Source organism: Nelumbo lutea, chromosome 2 (genome assembly GCF_056320005.1).
Source record: "Nelumbo lutea isolate HS-2025 chromosome 2, American lotus-T2T, whole genome shotgun sequence".
Classification (NCBI taxonomy): Eukaryota; Viridiplantae; Streptophyta; class Magnoliopsida; order Proteales; family Nelumbonaceae; genus Nelumbo; species Nelumbo lutea.
Genome location: NC_142685.1, coordinates 105,245,539 through 105,269,436, shown reverse-complemented (window position 1 = coordinate 105,269,436; position 23,898 = coordinate 105,245,539). Strand labels below are relative to the sequence as shown.

Genomic DNA, 23,898 nt, shown 5'->3' with positions numbered 1-23,898 from the left:
GGTTAAAAGATGTTATTAAAGGATGTGATCAAACAGGGTTTAATTTGTCGCCGGATTACATTCAGATTTTGGGTAAACTCCGACTGGTCACAGTTAATCCTTCTTAACGAGAAAGGATAAAGAGTGGGGAAGGAAATGCCATTACTGTAGAACCAGATTGGAGATTACCCATTAACAACAGTGGAATCTGAAATTCACCCCACACCCACCCACCGATCATTGTTTGATCAAATCATCAACATTTTCAACTTTCAATCTCTGGGTTGTAGCTTCAATCACTTTCATCTTCCGAAGGTCTGGAGTGACGACTGACGACGTTCTTCTCATTCAAATTCGCGCCCCCTGTTTCCGTCTTTTTGTGGTTTGCTCTTTTCGTCGTCTCGTTTTTGAATTCCTTGGCATAAAAAAAGGACTGCGTGATTTGTTTATTTAGAAACATATTTCCTTCTGGCCTGAATTACCCTAGACAGGTTCATCTCTGGAGTTCTTCCAGCGAACCTTCGTCGTTTTTTACTTTTTCTTTTCTTCTGATGGGAACAAAACCTTCGTCGTTAAGGCATAGTATATAAATTGTAAATCCAGAATATGAGTTTAATAGCTTTACATTTTATATGTTATTAAACTGTTGGAATCCCGACAATTCTATAATGTCTAGCCTGAGCGGTGATTGACATCTGGCTCTTCCTCGTTCTGTATTTCTGGTTCGTCTTTCGATACCTACGCTTTCTACTTGGCGTTGGCGCGTGAGTTCGGATCTGCTCCTCACAGATCGCGCCTCACTCCGACCTCACAGTACGTTTATCCGTGCATCTGAAACATTTTCGTACTTGAAAATATTTATTTATGGGAAGATGTTCCCAATGTACGGCTTAAACTTGCTGTCAGGTCGGTGTGAGGGGTGCTGTATCAGGAGCAGATCCGACCTCGCGCTTCGTTGCCTCCTTTACTGGAATATGTCTTCATCCAAAAGTGGGTCCTACGGAAATTTCAAAACTGAGGTTCCATCTGGGGACTCCTCTGACGGAAACCGAAAGAAGCAAACTGCCCTCTTTTCCATCATTCTCCAACGAGGTTCTTGTTTGTTGTGTTGGAATTTGGATAAGTGGTTAGGAAATTCTGAGATAGGATTGGAGTTTCTCTAATAGCTTTACATGTTTGAATTTGCATGAACTATGATTTTAGAGGCTATTGTTTGAATCTTTTGATGGCTCTGGTGAAACCAGGGAGGTCTATGCAACCTCCTAACAGAAGGCTAATTTTTTTAGGCCCCAATACTTGGTATTTATTTGTTTTTTTTTTCCGGAATGCAGCTTTAATTCCCTGTTTCATTTGCACGATTTTAATTTTATCTGTTTGGGGAATTTGATTATGTCTGACTACGCTATCTTGATGTTGGTTTGCTTTTGAAACTGAGGATGGACACTTTCTTGTTCTAATCAATCTATCAATTGCCTATAATTGGATGGTTCTGAATTTGCAGATTGTAATACTTGTTCGTTGTGCAATTTTGAGTTGCCAATTTGGCACAATGAGACTTGATTGAGATTGATGCTTGTGGAACGCTTGTATATCAAAATTATCTTTTACAACGTTCAGGTGAAACGTGGTTCTATTTATAGCCCTGGATGCTGATCTGTATCCATTAGAAAAGAAAAGAAAAGAAAAAAATGTTTCTTTCAATTTTGTTCAAGAATGCAAGGTACCATTTCATTCTCTTGCATGTGTGTTGTTTAAATGGTTGATTAGGACTCTCTAAATTTCTCAATTTTTAGTGGGGAAAAGGGGAGAAGATTACTAGGACAACCAAGGCCTGATGCTAAGTTTTGTAATTGTATGACAAGGTCTGCTCTTGCATTGGATGAACTTGGCTTGGAGATAGCAAGGATTGCATTTCCTGCGGCACTGGCTTTAACAGCTGACCCCATTGCTTCTCTTATTGATACAGCATTCATTGGCCAAATAGGTATTTCCTTTATATTCTCTATCTTTATTTAAATGGCAGGACTTTCTGTTATGTGAACCTTGAAAACAGCTTCTAAATCATCATGAATATAAAGATTATTAAGCAGCCTCCCAACTACCAACTACCATCTTGCCATTTATACTTAACTGTACCATTTAATGCTTTAAGGGCTTCTGTTATACAAATGAAAAGCAGAGACGAAAGGGGATCATCTTATCTTAATCCTTTAGAATTATGAAACCTTCCTGCTGGACTACCATTTACCTAAACTGGGAAGTGTGCTGTAGATACACATACCTTTATCCAGTTTCTCCACCTTCTACCAAAGTTGAATCTCTTAAGCATGTAGTCTAAAAAATCCCAGTTTATGTGGTCATATCCATATCAACTTTAACCAATACCCCCTCTTCCCACTTCTTATCCTGGAATCAATCAACTCATTTGCTACTAGAACCCCATCAATAATATGCCTCCCATCAACAAAGGACCACTGAGACTCTGAGATCAACTTCCCCATCACCCCTTTCATTCTTTTAGATAACAGTATAACACCTTAGCTAACACTTTGCAAACACTGCTAACAAGACTTCTTGGCCTGAAATGTTCCTGCCACCCCTTTCTTCTTGGGAATCAGAGACAAAAAAACTAGAGTTCAGACTTCTTTCCAAGGCCCCATTCTGGTGAAACTTGTTAAACACCTTCATTAGGTCCTCCTTGATGAAACTCCAACATCTTTTAAATAATTCCATTGTGAATCCATATCTGGACCTGGTGCTTTATCTTCTTCCATTTCTTTAATTGCATCGTATACTTCCTTTTCAGAAAAATCTGCTTCCAGTTGATTGGCATCTTCTTGAGATAAGCTCTTAAAATTTAAACCATCCAACTTTGGCCTCCTTGTCCACCCTTCTTTATAAAGATAGTAGTTTGTGACTGTGCTCCTAATCCATCCTTCCCCCACAATCACTTACCCCCCTTCCTCCAATCTTTTAATAAGATTTTGTCTTATTGTCCCATTAGCCATTTTATGAAAGAAAGCTGTGTTTTCATCCCCTAGTTTCAGCCACAAGCACCTAGAACATTGCATCCACTTAATCTCTTCTTGGTAGCACACCTTGCCAAACTCCAATTTTGCCTTTGCCCTTCTTTGTTTCCCTACTTCCGAAATTGCCCTCTACTCTTTGGCTCTATCCACCTCAACAATTTCTTTTAGGTATTCATTCTTTGCTTCTAGGCCTTTAAAATTCTGTTTACTCCACTGTTTCAATTTAGACTTTTACATGGATTAGCTTCTTGCTGAACACATGACTTGCTGGCCCTGTTATATTTCATTCCTCCCACAATCTTTTTCCTCTATCAGTTCTCTTGCCTTTCCTCCCTTTTTTCTCTTTCTCTCTCCTTTCTATTTCATTTAATAAGTTAATGGTTGCTGAATTAATGCCCTTGATCGAGACTCCAAGGAATTCCCCAAAGGATTGTAACTTAGAGAGAACCCAAGGGGACATTGCTTCGTTTCCAAACTTATTTGTCTCCGATTGTGCTTTCAAATTTTGATTGTTATTCTGCTCGTGTTCAATCTCATGCCACTTTCCTGATGGCAATGGCACCATTGTAATTGGTCTTATCTTCTGTGATAGACCTACTTTCATCAACTCCCCTTCTTTACACACAAAAATGGCTCTTCCTTGCATTTTTGACTAAGTAGCACAGTTCTTCATACCAAACTCTTCATTCCTATTTGATGATTGTTGACCTGTTGGTGGAGTTTCCTGCATCTCCTTTGTAGACAATGAAATGGCAGGAGCTTCAATCTCTCTTTGGTTTGAGAATCATGAAGAGTCTCCTGTTTCATTTGGGTTGTCTCCCTCATTAAAAGTTGAAGCTTGGATGGTTTGACTTGTACCCAAAACCCCCTCTGCCCAACTCGGCTTCATTTCATCCTCAGTCCACCCACTTGTAACTAAACAAAACTCTTGACACCTGCCCCTCCCCTCTAAACTCTAAAACCTCTCCCTGCCTTCTGAGTCTCTGCTTTGACCACATTCTTCGAGATTCCCCCTCCCCCATACTAACTTCCTAATGCCCTCCCCCCTACTCCAAGATCGATGATGTCAATTTCTTCTTACCCTACTCATGCCTCTCCTTAACTCCTATCCCACCATAATACCCAACCTCTCTAAACATCTGTCCATCACCTGCTCTAATATTTGTTCTTCAAACAAATTAAATTTTGAACTCTCCTGTCGCTCTACTCCTGATTGTTAATCACCATAATGGATTTGTCAGGCCACAAACGACCTAGATTGACTTCTCCTTCCTCATGCCTTGATCTTCCCACGTGTCCTGATTCTTCCACACATCTCTACCATTTCCCCAACAAACTTTCCCTGTCCTTCATTGAACACATTCATAGCCATCGGTGGGAAACCTCTCAACCTCACCTTTACTATGATCCATCTGATTGTTTCGTTTGCTTCATTTGTATTGTAAGTCTCCAGGTACCCACCAGCCACCACACATGTCACCTATCTTCTTCACCATGCTCTCACTCCATAGATGAAGTGGGAGCCTGAACATCCAGAACCAGAAGACATTTCGAATTCCCTCTTCCTTCCGCCAACATCCCCAGTTCTCCAGGGGTAGAGATGTAAGAGAGATCCCCCCACATTTCCTGTACCAGTCTTCATAATTTTGTTGGCTTCTCCTTTAGATGGGAGTATGAAAAGGAATTTGCTTCTTGCCAGCTTTTTACACTTACCCTCAAAGTCACATTCCAACATCTTGTCACCCACCACTACAGATCGCTCACTAAGTATGTGGTTTCCACCACCCCCACCAAACAAGCTTCCAGACACCTCCTTTTAAATTCACCCCAATCATCCGATACTAAATAAAAACAATCAGTATCGACTTTTATACTAACATCTCTATTTGTTGACCATTCTAATAACTTTGCCTTGTCTGTAAAAGTGTCTCTCTCTTTGCCTATCATTTTGAACCAGCTTCTCTCAGAGAAACTTTCTCTACAGGAAGTTATTCTTTGCTATCTCACCACCTGTTATTTCCAGCTTCTTCTATCTGGTTGACCAACACTTCCCTCCACCTCGCCCCAGATCTTCGAAAGCTTTCAAAACCCCCTACCCCTGTCAGTCATCTTGTCCTGAACCTCTGTGTTATTCTTGTTTTAATGCTGTTAAGACTCTACCAGTCTTTGTTCCACAAAAACATCATCGGCATCAACCACAAAAACCATCAAACATAATCGTCACCGGCCATATATCCACACCTTTTTCCAGAAAATTTATTATTACATATTCATATCAACTAAGAATCTGTCAAGGAATAATGTATGGTCTGCAATTAACATCAAAAGGTAAATAATAGTTGCAAGCTTTGATTTCAAAAGATGGCATATATAAAAGCAGTATTGAATTGCTGTGTGTACAAACCAATCAATGCTTATTAGAGACAAAAATTCAAAAGGGTCTTGAAACTCCAAATATATTCAATTTAATAAAGAAGTTTTAACTTAAACCTTAAAAGGAATAAACTAAAATAAAGAAATTTTACTTTTTAGTTCTTTCAGCTTTGTGATGAGAAGCCTATCTTCCAATTAATTTGTAAGGAACACCTACTTAATGTGAGGCACCCAAAGGCATGAGGCATGTACCCTATATTTGAGGCTTAATCCTCTAGTGTTAAGTCTTTAGCCCTTTTCCATGATCCTTGCCTCAAGTGTCATTGAATTGAAATATGTTATCAAATTCCCTATATTGGAACACAAGGATCCATGTAGTCAATCTTTATTGTGATTACATGCACCATTTATTCCTTGTCATTGTCCTTCTTGATATAACCAATTTGCTGTAAGAAGTTCTTCAATAAATAATTATGAGTAACTAATGATCATTAAGGTAAAATGTAGATTATATTGTAACGTTTCTGTTCTGATCCATAAATTATAGGTCCAGTGGAGCTTGCTGCTGTGGGAGTTTCTATTGCTGTGTTTAATCAAGTATCAAGGATTGCAATTTTCCCAGTTGTCAGTGTCACAACTTCTTTTGTTGCAGAGGAAGATACTGTTGGAAGAGTAAACATTGAAGAACTAGAAAATGAAAATGTAGAAGTGGATTTATCTATACACAGTGAGATGAAAGAGTTGATTCCTCGTTCTGGTATGTTCTTTAATTATTTTATTGGTTAAAGGACTGTATGGCCAGCAGAATGCATTCCAATTCCTTAGAATTATATTCTAGCTTGCTTATGGTTATTTTTTTATCAGGATATGTATCATCCTAGATAACTCAACCACTTTGGTAAAATGTTTTGAATTTCCTGGTAATCTCCCTTCAGGTTCTGATCAAAATGTATGCAAGTCAGTCTGTAAAATTGATGATAATTCAAATATGTCCAAGTTTGAGCATGGGAAGAGACATATTCCATCGGCATCATCAGCATTGGTTATTGGTGGGGTACTTGGTCTCCTTCAAGCCATATTCCTAATTTTTGGATCGAAACCAATCTTGAACTTTATGGGTGTGAATTCTGTAAGTATCTTCATTAAGAACATTAAGCTTATTTCTTCTCTCTTTTTTTTCCTTTTGTTTGTTTCCTAATTAAAGTTATTAACATATGGACTATTTCTTGCAATACTAGAAGTTTCCGGATGATAATAATTCTGTAGTTGAAGAATGCTCATGGTTATTTGTCAGCTTCAATGGTAAGGTTAATGTATTGGTGGAATTGGGACCCTATCTAGTCCTGAATCCCGACCATGTATGACAGGAAGTGGACTTGATTTCACCTTTTCCTTCTAATGCTCCTTTCCATCTACAGACGTATGGAAGGAACCTATAGGAGCCTTGTAAAGGACTATCAAGTTTTAACAATGGATATGGCACTAAATAGAATGGAATGGCCAAGTTGGGACTTGGGACAAGGCCTAGATGATTATGAGTAAAGGACAATGAAGTATAATATGGTATTTTTGATGCAATAGAGGACATTATTTTAGAGGATTTTGGCTGCAAAGGAGTATCAGTGTTAGATGAGGCAAAAATGGAGCCTTGTAATTGTGATTGGTGATATTTAGCTGTATTATCAATTGGATGTCTTGAAGGTGCCACTTATATTGAGTGCAGCTCAAGATAGGCATCAAGCTGCAAAAGTTATTGACCTCAGAACCATATTATACCTTGGGTAAATGGAAGAGCAGGGTACTCGATGCCTTCCTGTGCAAGTATGGATTTACTACAATGATGTAATTCTGAAAATGTGTTAAGTTACAACCACTGATTGCAGTTTGTTTCACTTTATTTTTTTCTAGTTAGGTGTTTGGCATAATAAAAGAAGGGAAATTGTCTAAAACTCACCATGACTTTTCAGTATTTCTCTTAAACTCACTATAACTTTTCAAAATGTCTAAAACTCACCATGTCAATGAGTTTTATTTTCCAAAACTCACCTTCCGTTAAAGCACCGTTAATATTCACTAACAGAAGTTGTCTACGTCAGCATAAGTATAATTCTCATGATCAAATTACCCCTAACGGGCAAATTAGAGAAAAAAAAGGCTCATTTAGGGTTTCTTTCTCATTTTGCCGATCTTCATTCTTCCTCTGTTGCTCTGTCGCTCAGAACTTCCAGCCCTCAACTGTCTCTCTTTCTCTTCACTCTCAACCAAAAAAGGATTTTGTTTTTTTGGATTCTCTTTGCTTCGCTTTGCAAATCAGCTGAGCAGAATAGAAAGGAAAGATTTTTCTTCTTTCTTCTTTTATTTATATATATTTGTTGTTTCTTTAGGAATTGTAATATATTTGGAGGAGATTAGATTGCTTTCTTCTTCAAATTTTTGGGTCGTGAATAAAAAAATTATTCACTATTCTGCTCTGACTTCTGAGTGGCTTGGCCTAGTTGAAGTGAGGTCTTGAAGAGACAGCAGAACCCCAGTCCCCAGGAAATCCATTCCAATCCAAAACCCTCCTCAGAAATCAGAATAAAACAAAGAGCAAATCAACCTAAAACAGAAGAAATCAAGCTTCAGTGGCACACTCTGAAGGAGAAAAGAAGGAAGAGGAACAAGGGCAAAGTAGCTCCTCAGACTTAGAGACCTAGGTTTTGTTAAGGAGATTGATGAGCAAGGGTGTGCCTGTTGGTGTTGGTGTTCGCTCTTCTTCTGTCTTTGTCATGGAACTTCCTCCGTTCCATTCTGTCTTGGTACAATTCCAACGTCTCTTCCACTTCTTCTAATGGAGCTGGAGCTATTGGGTGGCTGGTTCTTTACGCCTCGGTGCTCTTCAGCGCCGTGTTCGGTCTACTTTCTATGGTGGCAATGCTGGCCGTTGCCATCCCTGCAATTGTGATGACATGGACTACTGTGCTGCTGCTCCTCACTTTCTACGGGAAACCTCACCGGTCTCTGGTGCTAGAAGGGAGGAACATCACGACAGATATTATGGGGTTTTCCATCAAAGTTGTGATTAGGGAAGGAAATATCGTGGTTGTCGTGTTTACAAAATCAAGAGAAGTTTTTTTCTTAGAATGCTTAATGCTTTCATTTCTCAATATAATTTGCCATTACTTATGATTTTGCTTGTTTGAAATAAAAAACACTTATGTTATGTTTGTTTTGTTTTGAAAAACAAAATCATACACTCCTTAAATTGTTTATGTATGTTATGCAGGAAAGAAGAATGGAAGAAGAGAGAAGAAGAGAGAAGAGAGAAGAAGAGAGAAGAGAGAAGAGAGAACTGAGAGCCAAAAGTGTTGCTGGTGGCGCCAGCTTTTGATATATATACTAGGGCGACAAAACATAAAAGAATAAGAGGAAAGTACAAGAGTACCCCTGCGGTACTATACTTAGATAAATAATAGTCTTTTAACACTCCCCCTCAAGTTGGGACATAGTGTCAATCATGCCCAACTTGTCACATAAATCATGATGCCATGAGTGGTGTAACCCTTTTGTAAAGATGTCTGCAAGTTGATCTTCAGAGCTAACATAAGGAGTACACACTTCCCCTGTGACGACCTTTTCTCTAATAAAGTGTTTGTCGACTTCAATGTGTTTAGTTCTATCATGCAACACTGGATTAACAGCAATGTTTATGGCTGCTTTGTTATCACAGAATAGTGTCATAGGTCCGTCAATTAGAAAACCCAAATCACTCAACAAATTTTTCAGCCACTCCATGAGACGTTGCCCGATATTCAGCTTTAGCACTAGATCTAGCTACCACATTCTGCTTTTTGCTTCTTGTTAACAGGTGTAATATATGTACTATTCACAGACTTAGTACCCGCAGGGGTATTTTTGTAATTTTGTAGACATATTGTTATGTACGACCAGAATAGTATAAATGCAAAGCTTCACTCGACTGAAGCTAAGTTTTGTTGAGGCCTTAACTCAGTAGCCTCTTATTCTTCTTCCTCATATCCTTCTTCCTTCTTCTCTTCTCCTTCTTTTCTTCTTCTTCTTGGCCTCCTGCTCAACATGGTATCAGAGAAGGTTCGTCCAGGCCTAGAAAACAACTAACTGAGGTCTCTCTCCTCTGCTGCGAAGGAGCTATAGTACTGATGCTCGAAGACAAGGAGGAAGAAGCTTTTCTAGTGTTGCGGTTAGTCTTCACTGCCGAGTAGGGCTCTGCTACAAGTATGTTGACTGTTCAACTTCCTAGCATAGAAAAAGGGTTCGGCTACATGTTTTTGCTGGTAACTGGGTTGCTTCGGCTAAGAGGACTGTAGAAATCCATCCCAGATGTTCGAAGGAAGGCTCTGACCTGAAGGGGAGTTCGAGTTCATGACTGAACTGCCTATTGCAATCTGACCTGAAGGGAAGTTCAAATTCATGATTGATGACTGTGCTGCCTATTGCTGGTACTAAGATTTTTTTTTCTCTCTTCCTGTTTATGGCTTCTTGCACGACTGTTAATGTTCCAGAATCTGAGTAGGGACTGTTCCCCTTCCTCCGATTGTATGTTGCCCTAGTCTGCACTCTAAGGGGCTGTTGATGAACCCTAGAACTTGAGTGACTGTTCGGCTGCCCTGGAAAGTGGATATCGGCCGATTAGGTGTGGTGAATCACCACTCGTATTGCTGCTCCTACTGTGCCTTTTTTGGGCTGAGAAGCTGTATCAAGTCTGTGAACAGTACATATATTACACCTGTTAACACTTATCCAGGTAACTAAATTACCTCCTATGAAAGTATAGTAGCCACTAGTTGACATTCTATCATTCAGGGATCTTGCCCAATTTGCATCAGTATACACTTCAACTTTCAAATGTCATGCTTTTGGAACAACAAGCCTACACCTGGGAACTTCTTAAGATATCTGAGAACTCTTTATGCTGCTTCAAGATGGGTAGTCTTAGGGGCATGCATGAACTGGCTAAGAACACCCGTTGCATAAGCTATGTCTAGTCGAGTCATAGAAAGATATAACAGTCTTTCTACAAGTCTCTGGAACAGTTTCACATCCTTGATGGGTTCACCTTAACAATCACCTAGTTTGTGGTTATGATCAATAGGGGAATCAACTGGCTTCACTCCCAGTTTTCCTGTATCCTGGAGTAGATCTAGGACATACTTTCTTTGGGAAATGAAGATACCCCTTTGTGAGCGGGCCACTTCAATCCCAAGGAAGTACCTTAGAGGACCTAGATCTTTCACTTCAAACTGGGTAGCAAGAAAATTCTTCAACTTCTGAATTTCATCTTTCCAATCATCAGTGATAACTATATCATCGACATATACTATCAGTACTGCAATTTTCCCTTCCCCTCTCTTCACAAACAATGTGTTATCAGTCTGACATTGCTTGTATCCTCTTTGTTGTATTGCTACATGGAACCTGCTGAACCAGGCTCTTGGTGATTGTTTCAGCCCATATAATGATTTCTTTAACCTGCACACTTTCTGTTCATTACCTTGAGCCCGAAAACCAGGGGGTTGTACCATGTATACTTCCTCTTCAAGGTCACCATTCAGGAAGGCATTCTTGATGTCAAGCTGATGTAGATCCCAGTCAAGATTAACAGCTAAGGAGAAAATGACTCTAATGGAGTTCATCTTAGCAACAGGTGCAAAAGTTTCTGCATAATCTACTCCATACACTTGTGTGAACACCTTTGCCACTAAATGAGCTTTATACCATTCCATGGTGCCATCAACCTTGTGTTTAACCGTGAAAACCCATTTGCATCCAACTGGATCTTTCCCCTCAAGAAGATCTACTAGTTCCCATGTGCCATTTTTATGTAATGCATTAATTTCTTCCTTCATAGCATCTGTCCATTCAGGTACCAAAGAGCTTCTGCCACATTCTTAGGGATAGAGACACTGTCAATGGAAGAGAGAAAGACTCGAAAGGAGGGTGAAATGTTTTCATAGGAAACAAAGTGGGAAATTGGGTGTTTAGTGGTGCAAGATCTAACACCTTTCTAGTGAGCAATAGGAAGGTCAAGGTCATTAGCAACAGAAGTGTCAACGGCAATAGGGTCAGGAACAATGTACCTAAATGGGTATGATCCGCTCCCAGAGAGTCTGATTGCATTGGTGGTATAGCTTCTAGGTGTGCCACAGCTCTTGAACACGGTCGGCCTTTGTGATGACAAAAGAAGACACGAAATGGAGGAGGATCAGGAAGAGGAGGGAGCTAAACTAGTTTCTCCTCATTCCTACACTCCCCTTGAGGAGAAACAGGGAAGAAAGGCTCACTCTCAAAAAAAGAGACATTCATAAAGATAAAATTTCCGAGAAACAGGACCAAAGTACCAGTATCCCTTCTGAGTGAAGGAGTACCCCAAGAAAATGCAAGGAATGGCACGAGGATCTAATTTTCCATGAGTGGGTGACATATTTTGAACAAAACATGACACCCAAACACACGATGAGGAATAGGAAGAAGGGGAGCCTTAGAGAAAAGAAGTTGATGTGGTGCTTTGCACTCTAACCAACGAGAGGGCATGCGGTTGATGAGATAGGTAGCACAAAGGACAGCCTCAAGCCAAAAACGTTTCGGGACATTCATTTGAAATAGTAACCCCCGGGCCACTTCAAGAAGGTGTTGGTTCTTTCTTTCAGCAAAACCATTTTGTTGTGATGTTCAGGAACAAGAGCTATGGTGAAGTGAGCCACGTGAAACAAAAAATTCTTTAAGATCACTATGAAAATATTCTTTGGCATTTGTCTAATTGAAAATTTTGGATTTCAGTTTGAAATTGGGTGAAGATCATCCGCTGGAAATCTTGAATAATTTTAGGTACTTCATCCCTGGTTCGCATGGGATATACCCATGTATATCTGGAGTAATCATCAATAAGGGTAAGAAAATACTTATAGCCACTCTCAAATAGTAAAGTAACAAGGCCCCAAACATCAGAACGAATTATGTGGAAAGGAAATTCAGATTTATTATTCTTTGAAGAGAAATGAGTTCTACATTGCTTACTCAATTGACAAGTTTGACAAGTAAATTCTAACACTGATACTGACTTAAATAATTCTAGAAACACAATTTTTAAAGACACAAAAGATAAATGACCAAGACGACTGTGCCATAAATAGACCTGACCCTTACAAGACTGACTCTTAGACTCTGTGACTTGAAGACCAACCTTATTCTCCAATATGTAACGCCCATCCACCATACATCCTCTACCAATCATCTTCCCCAAGGCCAGATCCTGTATCACACAGTGAGAAAGTAAAAAGGTCACTGAGCAGTTTAAGGAATTAATAATACTAGTAATAGAGAACAAATTAATGGAAAATTTTGGGACATGTAAAACATTAGACAGGGTAAGGCCAAAGGGAAGATAAATGGTTCCTTAACCAGCTATGGTAGAGTATGATCCATCAACTAGTCTCACCTTGTCTCTTCTAGAAAGGAGGTGATAGGTTTGAAAGTAAGAGGACTTACCAGTCATGTGTTTAGATGCTCCATAATCAATGATCCAAGGAGTATCAGGGGTATGAGATGCTACATGGAAAGCTGTGGTAGAGTTACCTGATGTAGACGCAAATGAAGTTGAGGGAGGAGCATCCATCTGACGAATTGCTCTACCATAAAGCTCTAAATGGTCATAGAAGGAATTTATAATATCCTCCCTTGGGTCAGATCCAGAGGCATGTGTCTGAGTCACCTTAGTAATGGGGGGCTGATTCTCCTAAGTAGCCATATTTGCCATAGTGTGTTTTCTTGTACCTTTCTGTCCCGACTTTTTATTCATATATGAACCTTGCTTCTTATTCAGATCTTGAGCCCATTTCGGCTTTCCATGAAGATCCCCGCATGTGTCTCAGGTGTGTCGGGGTTTTTGGCAATGAGTACACAACAGTTTGTCTTTGTCATCCACTCTTTCTAAAAATCACCCTTCTTAAAGGTATTTCCCCCACCGGTAGTAACACTCCCTTTTGCTGCCAACACAACTGCATCCCCTCCAGAATTGTTCATCAAATTTCTTATGCTTTCTTCTGATTGTGCAAGAGCATAAACTTCCTAGACGGATGGAAGATCCTTGCTACCTAGGATCTGGACTTTGATAGATTCATATGTAGGGTTCAAACCATGTAGGAAAGCAAACACTCTCTGTTGGGAAACAAGTTTTTTGTACAATTTTGCATCTTCATCACACTTCCAGTCCACACTCTGATAATGGTCTAGCTCCTTCCAGACAGAGGTCAAGTCTGAGTAGTACATAGATAGACACCTCTCCCCCTGTTTACAAGTGGACGATTCTGCCTGTAACTGGTAGAGTTTTGCATAGTGACGCAGTTTAGAGTAGGTTGATTTTGCTTCTTCCCAGATCTCATTTGCCGTTTCAGCCCACATAAAATTCCTTCTTATTTGAAGTTGCATAGACACTAAAAGCCAGGACATGACCATGTTGTTTTCCTAGCTCCATCTGTCATATTAAGCACTCCCAGAATTGAGTTCTTTGATTCTCCCATTTATATAACCTATCTTTCCCCTTGCAATGATGTACAGCTTGATCCCTCTTGACCACTCTAAATAATTTAAGCCATCGAGAGGAATAACAGCCATGGGAAAGGATAGGTCCACACCCCCACTCATTCCATTCGGCATTGAGGAAACACTAGATGTAGCAGAATCTTCACCACTCATGATTACAGATTCAAAAAACACTCTTAAAGTGGGTACAAAACCTTAAAAAAAGTTCTAACACTGAGGGAGAAAGGAAACCCCTTTTTTCTTCGGAAACACAACTCTTTTCTGTAAAACACAGGTGCTGTTACAGCACTAACAGGTCATCCCTTGACCTACAGAATCAACACAGGTGTTGCCACAGTACATACAGGTCATCTCTTGACCTACGCATTAACAGGAAAGCTATTACATCAAGTACAGGTCACTTTCTGACCTTCAGTTCACCATAAAAGCTGCTGTTGCAGCACACAAAAGGTCTTCGTGACCTACAGTTTTACAGGGATCAGTCAACCCCACAAAAAAGGAAAGAAAGAGGTGCTGATCACCTCAAATCCAACCAGCAGACCTAGTACAGGTTCTGCCCTGGCACACGACCAGAAAAAAGGAGGAGAAGGAGAAAAGTTATTTCGGTGCGTGAGATCTTCAATCAGCCAAACAGTAGATGAGGGCGGCAGATCTAGAAATCTGGTGCGAAGAAAACTGTTCACTCGACTTCTCCTTTCAGATCTGATAGTCCCGCTCTGATACCATGTTATGCAGGAGAGAAGAATGGAAGAAGAGAGGAGTGAGAGAGAAGAAGAGAGAACTGAGAGCCAAAAGTGCTGCTGGCAGCACCAGCTGTTGATATATATATATATATATATATATATATATATATATATATATATATATATATATCTAGGGTGACAGAACATAAAAAATAAAAGGAGGAAAGTACAAGAGTACCCCTGCGGTACTGATAAATAACAGTCTTTTAACAATGTATATATTCTATATTTTTCTATGAAGGGTAAAATGGTAATATAGTAACAATCGTTAGTCTGTTACTCGACATGGTGAGTTTTAGACATTTTGAAAAGTTATGGTGAGTTTAAGAGAAATGTTGAAAAGTAATGATGAGTTTTAGACAATTTCCCATAAAAGAAAGGTTCAAAATTTCAACACGATATGCCCCATATCAGGCATTCAGGCGTATCGTCTCGTATCAGTGGGTGTCTGATACTCAAAATACAAGGGATTTAGCCTTCTTACATATTTCAGGGGGTAGGCAGGCCTAAGACCTACCACTTGACCTATTTTTTGAAAAAAAAAAACTAAAAAAAGATTGGAGCTAGGTAAAGAGTACCAATACATCCCTTCCAGCATATTGGGGTGTATCGATACTTTGGACCTTGGTTAGAAGCAGAGTGTTAACTTTTGTTATCATGTTTACTGCAGTAAGATGGATGGGGTTCGACATCAAGAGAATTCTCTCATAGCCTGACTCCTAAAGAGTCTACATTGCATGAAGAGCTTTATAGAGGCATTAGACTTCATTTATGCCACTGAAGTTGCATCATTGGCATGCCTTCTGACAAGCAATAGCTAATATGCCTAGATATGAATACAGATATGAACAATGATATGGAAAAGGGAATATAGCTCTTGGAGTACAAGGAGTAGAAATAGGTGTTTCACATTAGATATTTCCAAGTTTCTTACAACATGAATTCATAAAATATACCATTTATATATTTTTATTGATCATATTTAGGAGTCCAGGGGAGTTTTAAAATAAGTTAAAGGGTTTAGGGACAAAGGGAGTTAAAAATGTGTTCAGATTCCCCATAAAATCAGGTGCTAACAAAAGAGTATCCGTGCATTATGTAATACTGGTATAGGAAGATTAGTTTTACCTATGAAGTTTCAAACACATGATTGACTTTTATCAATTACTATATTTTGATGATCAGTCCACTTTCTAATGATAAAGTTTACCCTTGAAGTTTGATTACTAGGAAATGCATGAGTGGTCTCAAAGAAATGCATGTTTTTTATTGATATTTCTAATTTGAGTAGGATTGTGGAAGAATTCTGATTTTTTTAGCTTTGTCTAGACAATGAGATATTTGTATAATTGGTATAATCTAGCAAGTTTGAACCAGAAATACCTAATTTCTGATATAGTAATGGGCTGTCTGAAGTATTAGATTTTTGCTAGAGGTTGGTAACTACAATGCAATGGTAACAGGAAGACATCTTTGTCTTAATAGGATTCACCTATGCTTACTCCAGCACGACAGTACTTGACATTAAGGTCGATTGGTGCTCCTGCTGTTCTTCTCTCATTGGCCGTGCAAGGGGTCTTTCGAGGATTTAAGGATACAAAAACTCCTTTATATGCTACTGGTATGCCATAAACTCCTTTTGTTAATAATGGAACATGTATTGTGATTATACCTGTACTTCTGCATCTAAGGGTGTAACATGCAAGTGTAGTTGCTTGCTTGCATGCATGCACGTGTATGTATGTGCATGCATTTGAGTTCAACTTCATGAAATTTATCAAGACCAAAATAGAGTTTATTTCCTTTGCTCTCATTAATGGACATTTTATCTAATTCTAGTTCGTTTTCTTTATTTGATTTAATCCAGTGGCAGGAGATGTAATGAATATCATCTTAGACCCAATACTTATATTTGTTTTCCACTTGGGTGTCAGTGGCGCAGCCATTGCTCATGTTATTTCTCAGTAAGTTGCATCTTGGTAGTGGAATTGTTTAATTTTATATTTTTATATCAATTACTATTTTACCAGCATGTATTTTTCTTAGATACAGAATATATTTATGCCTTAATATTTTTCAATTTCTTTGTTCATTTCTCACATTCTATATGATCTTCTAGGTACCTAATTTCAATAATACTGTTATGGAGATTAATGGAACAAGTTGACATCTTACCTCCAAATATCAAAGATTTGCAATTTAGTAGGTTTCTTAAAAATGGTAAGGGATATAATTCATACTTCCTTCTTGTACAACCTAAAGGCATGGCTATATTTTTTTCATATTTCTTTTTAGAAAATTAGAAATTAGATCTCAAACTTCGGAATGAAAATATGCATAGACATACCTAATTATAATTAAACACTAGACCATTTCCTGATTGCATCAACTGTCCAATTATGAACTTGCACCTGAAGCTGTTCTGTCAAGAAATTAGAAGAGGTTTATCCAATAGGATATTGTATTGCACTATTGTGCATGTGGATGTCTGTTATTTTTGCAGTCACTGATGCTATTTGTTTTTATGCCATTGTATATGTATTATTGAGCTTTCAACTCATTTCCACCTCCCCAACAAAGAAGAGGGTTGTAAGGTCAAATAGTAGTGTCAGAGAATGCTATTGGAGGCCACAGCTGGTAATGATATCACCACTAATGACATCAATGAGGAAGCTGATAGATTGGTGCATAATTAAATAACCTCAAAGGAATCATTTGAAAAATCTTCACAAGAGTAGCGTCCCCATTCCAATTTTATGGAATTTTAGCTTCACCAACCATTGTAGCTTCCCCTAACTGGCACACCCCCTACGCCAATGTGGAACCATACGTTATGGTTGGTTAGCTCCCCCTAACCAACCATTGTAGCTTCCCCTAACTGACACACCCCCTCCCAATTGGAACCATACGTTATGTTTGGTTAACTTCCCCTAACCAACCATTGTAGCTTCCCCTAAATGCACTCCTGCCATCTCCCTGCTCCTTTCTAGGGGAAATAGGAAAAGCAGAGGGGTTATTTTTATTTTAGTAAGACCAGTGTTATTAATGCAGTAAGGTAATGACTAGCCATATTGTTGAACATTTCATTTACAGTTTTAAAAATATAAAATGGTTAGGCTGCATAGGCTGGGATAGGGAATTACAGCCTTTGTTTTCAAAGAAAGAGTGCAATCTTGACTGTTTGATGTGTCCTTTGTCTGTGGCAAATCTGTGCCAACACACCACTAATTGGAAGAAAACTTAAAAGCATTCCTTCACTGCCTTCTTTTATTTTATACCTTTTTATTTCTATTTTATATACCACCAGTTAGTCATGTTCTATAAAAATTATTTAAATCAACATCATGAATATAACAAAATACAAACATATTTTATATTTGTTCGAATAATTAGAGACAGACAAATAAATAGAACTTTAAATTTATTTTGTGGTTGACTAGTTTTAATTGACTGATTGACCTAGTTGATGCTTAGTCATCCTAGAAGACCAGGCCATGAGTATGTCAGTTTGATAATGATCAAGTGACACTGCTTCTTCGGTCCGAACCAAGGAATCCCTTAGATATAATGCAAAATGGATCTTGCCCTATCGTTGATCAGAGATTTCTATATGAAAAATATGAATCGGAGTTTGAAGAAGGGGAAGGAGAAGGAGCCCTCGACCCACAACAGATAGAGGAGGATTTATTCAATCACATAGTTTGGACTCCTAGAATATGGCGCCCTTGTGGAAATCTATTTGATTGTATCGAAAGGCCCAATGAATTGGGATTTCCCTATTGCGCCAGGTCATTTCGGGGCAAGCGGATCATTTATCGTAAAGAGGATGAGCTTCAAGAGAATGATTCGGAGTTCTTGCAGAGTGGAACCATGCAGTACCAGACGCGAGATAGATCTTCCAAAGAACAAGGCTTTTTTCGAATAAGCCAATTCATTTGGGACCCTGCATATCCATTCTTTTTTCTATTCAAAAATCAGCCCTCTGTCTCTGTGTTTTCACGTTGAGAATTCTTTGCAGATGAAGAAATGTCAAAGGGGCTTCTTACTTCCCAAACAAATCCTCCTACATCTATATATAAACACTGGTTCATCAAGAATACGCAAGAAAAGCACTTTGAATTGTTGATTCATCGCCAAAGATGGCTTAGAATCAATAGTTCATTATCTAATGGATCTTTCCGTTCTAATACTCTATTTGAGAGTTATCAGTATTTATCAAATCTCTTCCTATCTAACGGAACACTATTGGATCAAATGACAAAGACATTGTTGAGAAAGAGATGGCTTTTCCCTTATGAAATGAAACATTTGATTCATGTAACAGGAGAAAGATTTTGATAGGCCCCAATTAATGCCAGGAAGAGGAAATGTCAACAATCAGCTAAGGGGGGGAAAATAATTGAACAATTAATCACATGAGGGCAATTATAGCTGGAGGGAATAAGGAGAGTCTTGGGGCATTTATAGCTATGTCAGTTATGAATAAGAAGAGTTTTGGGGCATTTATAACTAGGCCAGCTGGGCATTTATAGAGGGAGTCAGTTATGCTATCAGTAGAGTATAAGAAGGGGCTTTGGGGGATGAGGGTGGTATGTTTTCTTTGAGTAAAGAATATTGTGAGTGTTTGGGAGAGCCGGCGGTCTCTCGAAGAACCGACCAACTGTTAATGTTTTCTGCTGAATGAATACTAGTTTCTTTTGTTGATGTTCGAGTGTGTGAACGCTGCTGTAAGTCTGTGAACTGCGTGTCAAATTTCTGGGTCATATCAGATTTCCCATTCCTTAGCCGGAAAGATATGTGACCATGAAAGAGGGATTAGGTGGAACAGAATTGACCGGGTGGTAGAGTCGTGGAAACACTTGATTCTTCCATATTTGGACCTTAGCTCTATGGAACAATATGCTACTGCTGAAACATGGAAGAATTGAAATCTTAGATCAAAACACTATGTATGGATGGTATGAACTGCCTAAACAAGAATTCTTGAATGGAGCTATCGTTAGTGATGCATTCAGTCTGGCCATCAACTGACTAGCAGGTTTTCTATGACTAGTCTATGCTTGATAACAATGAATTATACAAATCTTTGGCATCTTATTCAACATTCACCGGCAAACAAATTTTTTGAAATTCAACCATCCTTAATGAACAAAACGAATTATGCCCAGAAAATTAAGGACCCGTTTGGTGCGTCTTTCCACGCAGTCTTTCGGCTGTTTACATGCCGGGCAGACCAATTTTCAGTCTATTCTCGTTTGGTTCGCGGAAGATCTAGCCGCCAAAAGCCGGAGTGCCGAAAAGACGCGAGAAGCCCATTTTGGGACGATTTCGGGAAGCTCCAAATGAAGCTTTTCGTGTCTTTCGCGTTTTATTCTCGTGCAAAAAGACACGGAAAGATGCACAGAAAGACGTGTATCTGCCAAACTAGCTTCAGGCTGCTCAGATCTTCATGCAAAAGCTCAATGCGTCTTTTGACTGTCAGAGCTACCAGAAGATCATCCCAAAAGACTTGCCAAATGGGCCCTAAATTTTCACTTTCTAATAGTTTTCCTACTTGACAGGAGAATTTTTCAATAATTATGAGAATAATCCCGTAAATTAAAGAAAGAAGTATGCAAGTCTCCCATTCGGGTTATATGTTGAACCCAAAAGAAAAAAACAAAAGCCTATGCTGTTTTCATGAGCAATGGGATGAATTATATTTCATGTTGTATTCTATACTTCATCATATTACCATATGTAGTAGGGCTATCTTTTTTCTTCTTCTTATTCTTTGGTCTTCTATCTTGTACTTACATCAGTTGTTCCAATTAATTTTTTAAAATCACTTTCAGTCCATTGGTCACAAACAGCAAAACTAATTTTTATGCATTATACTTGTGTACATACTCCAGCTTAACACAAGAAGATTGTATAGGCTCTTGATAATCTTGGTTGAGTATTTTATGAAATTCATGCTGAAAAGATCTCGCAAGGATAGAAATAATTATGATCAAGTGTTTAAATGCTGGCAATTTATCAAAATTGCTTCAGACAGACACATTTCTGAAATGTAAGTTTGACATCCTAATAATTGCTTGGATTATCAAATAATTGTTTGGTATCATTTAGGTAATTTGAGAGATCTTGGCCTTCTCATCCTTTTTCTGGTTGTGAAATGACTATATATTTCTTAATTATTGCAATCAATTACCAATATCTTTGAAATGCTCTAGTTTGTGGTAACACTTTTGCATCTGAACTCAGGTTTTCTATTGCTAGCAAGGGTAATAGCTGTAACATTCTGTGTGACCCTAGCAGCATCAATGGCTGCACGGCATGGATCAACGTCCATGGCTGCATTCCAGGTCTGTCTGCAAATTTGGTTGGCAACATCTCTTGTTGCTGATGGATTAGCTGTTGCTGGACAGGTAAGAAATGCAGCTTATGCATTCAACACATCCTGTGCCTAACATATTAAGGATAGATCCATGGGGATAATTTACACTACAATCTTCTCATAAGTTTGACGATGGAATACTATTTTTCATAGTGCCAAAACATTCTTAAAAAAAATTAAAAAATAGATGATGGTTTTGGGTAAGAAGAAAATAACTGGACTTCAATAAATAAAAACGTTTCTGTGATAATGAGAATTTCTCACATGCCACTGTTCCACTAAAGAGGAAGTTTTCTGACACAATTATAAGAATAAATATTAGGTTTGCCTAAGTTTGTGAGTTGAGAGACTTATATTAGTTTCCAGTCCTTTCATATTTGTGCAATCCATGCTGCTTGTTGTTACCAAAACTAGAATTTGAGGCACTTGAATATTCTATTTGGATGGTGGATTAAAGCTGTTTTGGCACAAGATTTTCTGCTCATGGTTCAATATTTAGAGTATCTTCTTAGTCACTGTCTCAAGTTTCTGATTTGTCACACAGAATTTATCTAATCTTTTCTCTTGTGCTTTCCACCTGTCTCTTCACAAGTACTTGCATCCAGAAATGTCTAGCCTCAAGTTGCTTTTGGGTTCTTTTTTTATGTTGAACCTTTCTTAATTGTCATCAGTAGGGGTTTGATTAACAAATTTTTTTATCCTATTTTTTATGTGCTTATACTTGATAGTTTCAAAATTTAGTCTGAACTCTTTAGACATAATGTGGATTATAATGGTTTCAGATTCTTTCAGGCAATACTTGCAAGCGCATTTGCAAAACATGATTATGACAAGGCAATAGACACTGCTTCCCGTGTATTGCAGGTACCTCACTTTAAAACAAAAAGCATACACTATCTTTTCCTTTTTCTTTTCATATGTGCATGACATTGTGAAAGGATCTTTTTTGCAGTTAGGCTTGGTGTTAGGGTTGGTGCTTTCTGTAATCCTTGGATCTGGCTTGCATTTTGCATCTAGATTTTTTACAAAGGACGTCAATGTTCTTCACCTTATAAACATAGGCATCCCGGTATATCATGTCTACCAGAGGAGAAGATAGCTACTAATTTCTTTTCATTGCCATGCAGTATAATGCTGGAACTGAAATCTCTCTTCTTTTGGCCATTAGTTTGTTGCAGCTACTCAACCTATCAATTCTCTAGCTTTTGTTTTTGATGGAGTGAACTTTGGAGCATCTGATTTTGCATATACTGCTTACTCCATGGTAAGTTCTGTAGTATCAACCATTCAAATGGAAGAATACTACAATGTCTAATTAGAAAAGAAAATTGGAAACCCATCTTTCATTAACCCCTTTTTGATAAAAACCATCCCTGTGCAAACTCTTTATTCAGATTCTTGTAGCCATTGTGAGCATCCTCTGCTTAATTTTTCTCTCCTCGGGCTATGGCTTCATCGGAATTTGGGTAGCTTTGACCATCTACATGAGTCTACGGGCATTTGCTGGCTTTGGGAGGTAATTCCTTTCATGGTGTAGAATCCATTTCTTGCCAATGAGGAGAAAATTAATCCTCACTTCATTGTGTTTCATGCTAAACATTGGAAAATATTCTGTTATCTGTAGATTTTTGTCTTTCTTTTTGTATTTTTAGTCATAGGATCTGTAATGAAATGGAAGTATTGTTCCGTCTCTTTTCCAGCTTGAAACTAATTTACCTGTTGGACTGGATGGATATGTCCTATCGTCAAATATCTTTTAGGTTACCAAAGGGATCTAATGTTGGGAAAGTGCTAAGAAGCCTGTTCCCAGAAAACAACTACTTAAAATTTATCTTTTTGGGACTCTGCAACTGCAAGGTTCAATGGGTCCTTGTGAGATCCCCATGCACTACTTATTGATGGAATTTCAGAATCTTAACTTGTTCTAACCTTTCTGTCCCTTAATGCAGAATTGGAACTGCTACAGGACCTTGGAGGTTTCTCAGGAGCTAATTATTGCTGTCTTGTTCATAGTTGGAATATGTGGGCCTCGATATCTTTTTTGATGGATTATCTAATATCTTCCCTATGGCTCTTCTTATATTTAATTTATTTTTGCCTTTCTTTCCAGAATCTTCTTGTATTGAATGTATTTTCATTGCCCTCCTTTTCAGAATGTTTTTTATGCATTGAATGACTCAAACATCCAGAAAACTACTACATTTGATGTACATGTACAGAAATAGAGATTGCTCATGCTAATACATGCTTAGTTTATCGGATGCCAAATAGATTAATTTCCTCGAGTCCTTGTCCAAAAGAATAATCCCATTATCGGCATACGAGAAAGGCTCAGAGTATTGGAAAGGCAATTTTAAGAGACCAAATATGCTTTGGATATGCATAAATACAGATGAAAAATTAAGAGATATTGGGACACAATTGGTTAGCATTGAAAACTGGAAGAATTAAAGCCCCGTTTGGTTTACAGGAATAGGGATCCAGAATCGGAATTGGAATGGACTATTCTGATATCAACTGTTTAGTTGGACGGAACTGGAATACCATTCATATTCTTTCTGGAATGGCTATTCCCTGCCCCTCTCTTGGGAATGAATTATCATTTCTGCTGATTTTAATTCCCATTCTCATTCCTGTCTGAACCAAATAGACTATGCGAATAGATCATTTTAATTCTAATTCTGACTGCGAATCAAATGGACCTTAAAATATATATATTAAAAGTTAATGTAATTTGTTTTAATATTTACTAATATATAAATTTTAATAATCAATTTTAGGAAGAAAAAGTTTATTTAAAAATAAAAATGAATATAATTATAACAAGCAAATAGAGTAG

General features: G+C 38.3%; 1 protein-coding gene across 3 annotated transcripts; it reads left to right on the top strand.

Annotated features, from left to right (window-relative positions):
* LOC148872505 (protein DETOXIFICATION 42-like) lies at window positions 1–23,327 on the top strand. Of its 3 annotated transcripts, XM_088973685.1 has the most exons (15): window positions 71–792; window positions 886–1,071; window positions 1,481–1,699; window positions 1,842–1,963; window positions 5,929–6,138; window positions 6,317–6,510; window positions 16,166–16,301; window positions 16,548–16,644; window positions 16,800–16,900; window positions 20,927–21,090; window positions 21,852–21,923; window positions 22,012–22,128; window positions 22,228–22,323; window positions 22,454–22,575; window positions 23,009–23,327. In XM_088973685.1, the coding sequence occupies exons 3-15, from the start codon at window positions 1,668–1,670 to the stop codon at window positions 23,049–23,051; spliced, it is 1,506 nt and encodes a 501-aa protein (XP_088829811.1). In that variant the 5' UTR covers window positions 71–792; window positions 886–1,071; window positions 1,481–1,667; the 3' UTR covers window positions 23,052–23,327. The 3 variants fall into 3 exon arrangements, with proteins under 3 accessions (XP_088829809.1, XP_088829811.1, XP_088829810.1); XM_088973683.1 differs by lacking the exon at window positions 886–1,071 and having other exon boundaries at window positions 1–361; XM_088973684.1 differs by lacking the exon at window positions 71–792 and having other exon boundaries at window positions 981–1,278.
* Window positions 23,328–23,898: the final 571 nt, after the last annotated feature.

Coding starts and splice junctions, on each gene's coding strand:
- LOC148872505 (XM_088973683.1), top strand. CDS start 1,668: ATGTTTCTTTCAATTTTGTTCAAGAATGCAAG. Junction 1,964..5,928: donor AGCATTCATTGGCCAAATAG/GTATTTCCTTTA, acceptor CATAAATTATAG/GTCCAGTGGAGCTTGCTGCT. Junction 22,576..23,008: donor GCATTTGCTGGCTTTGGGAG/GTAATTCCTTTC, acceptor CCCTTAATGCAG/AATTGGAACTGCTACAGGAC.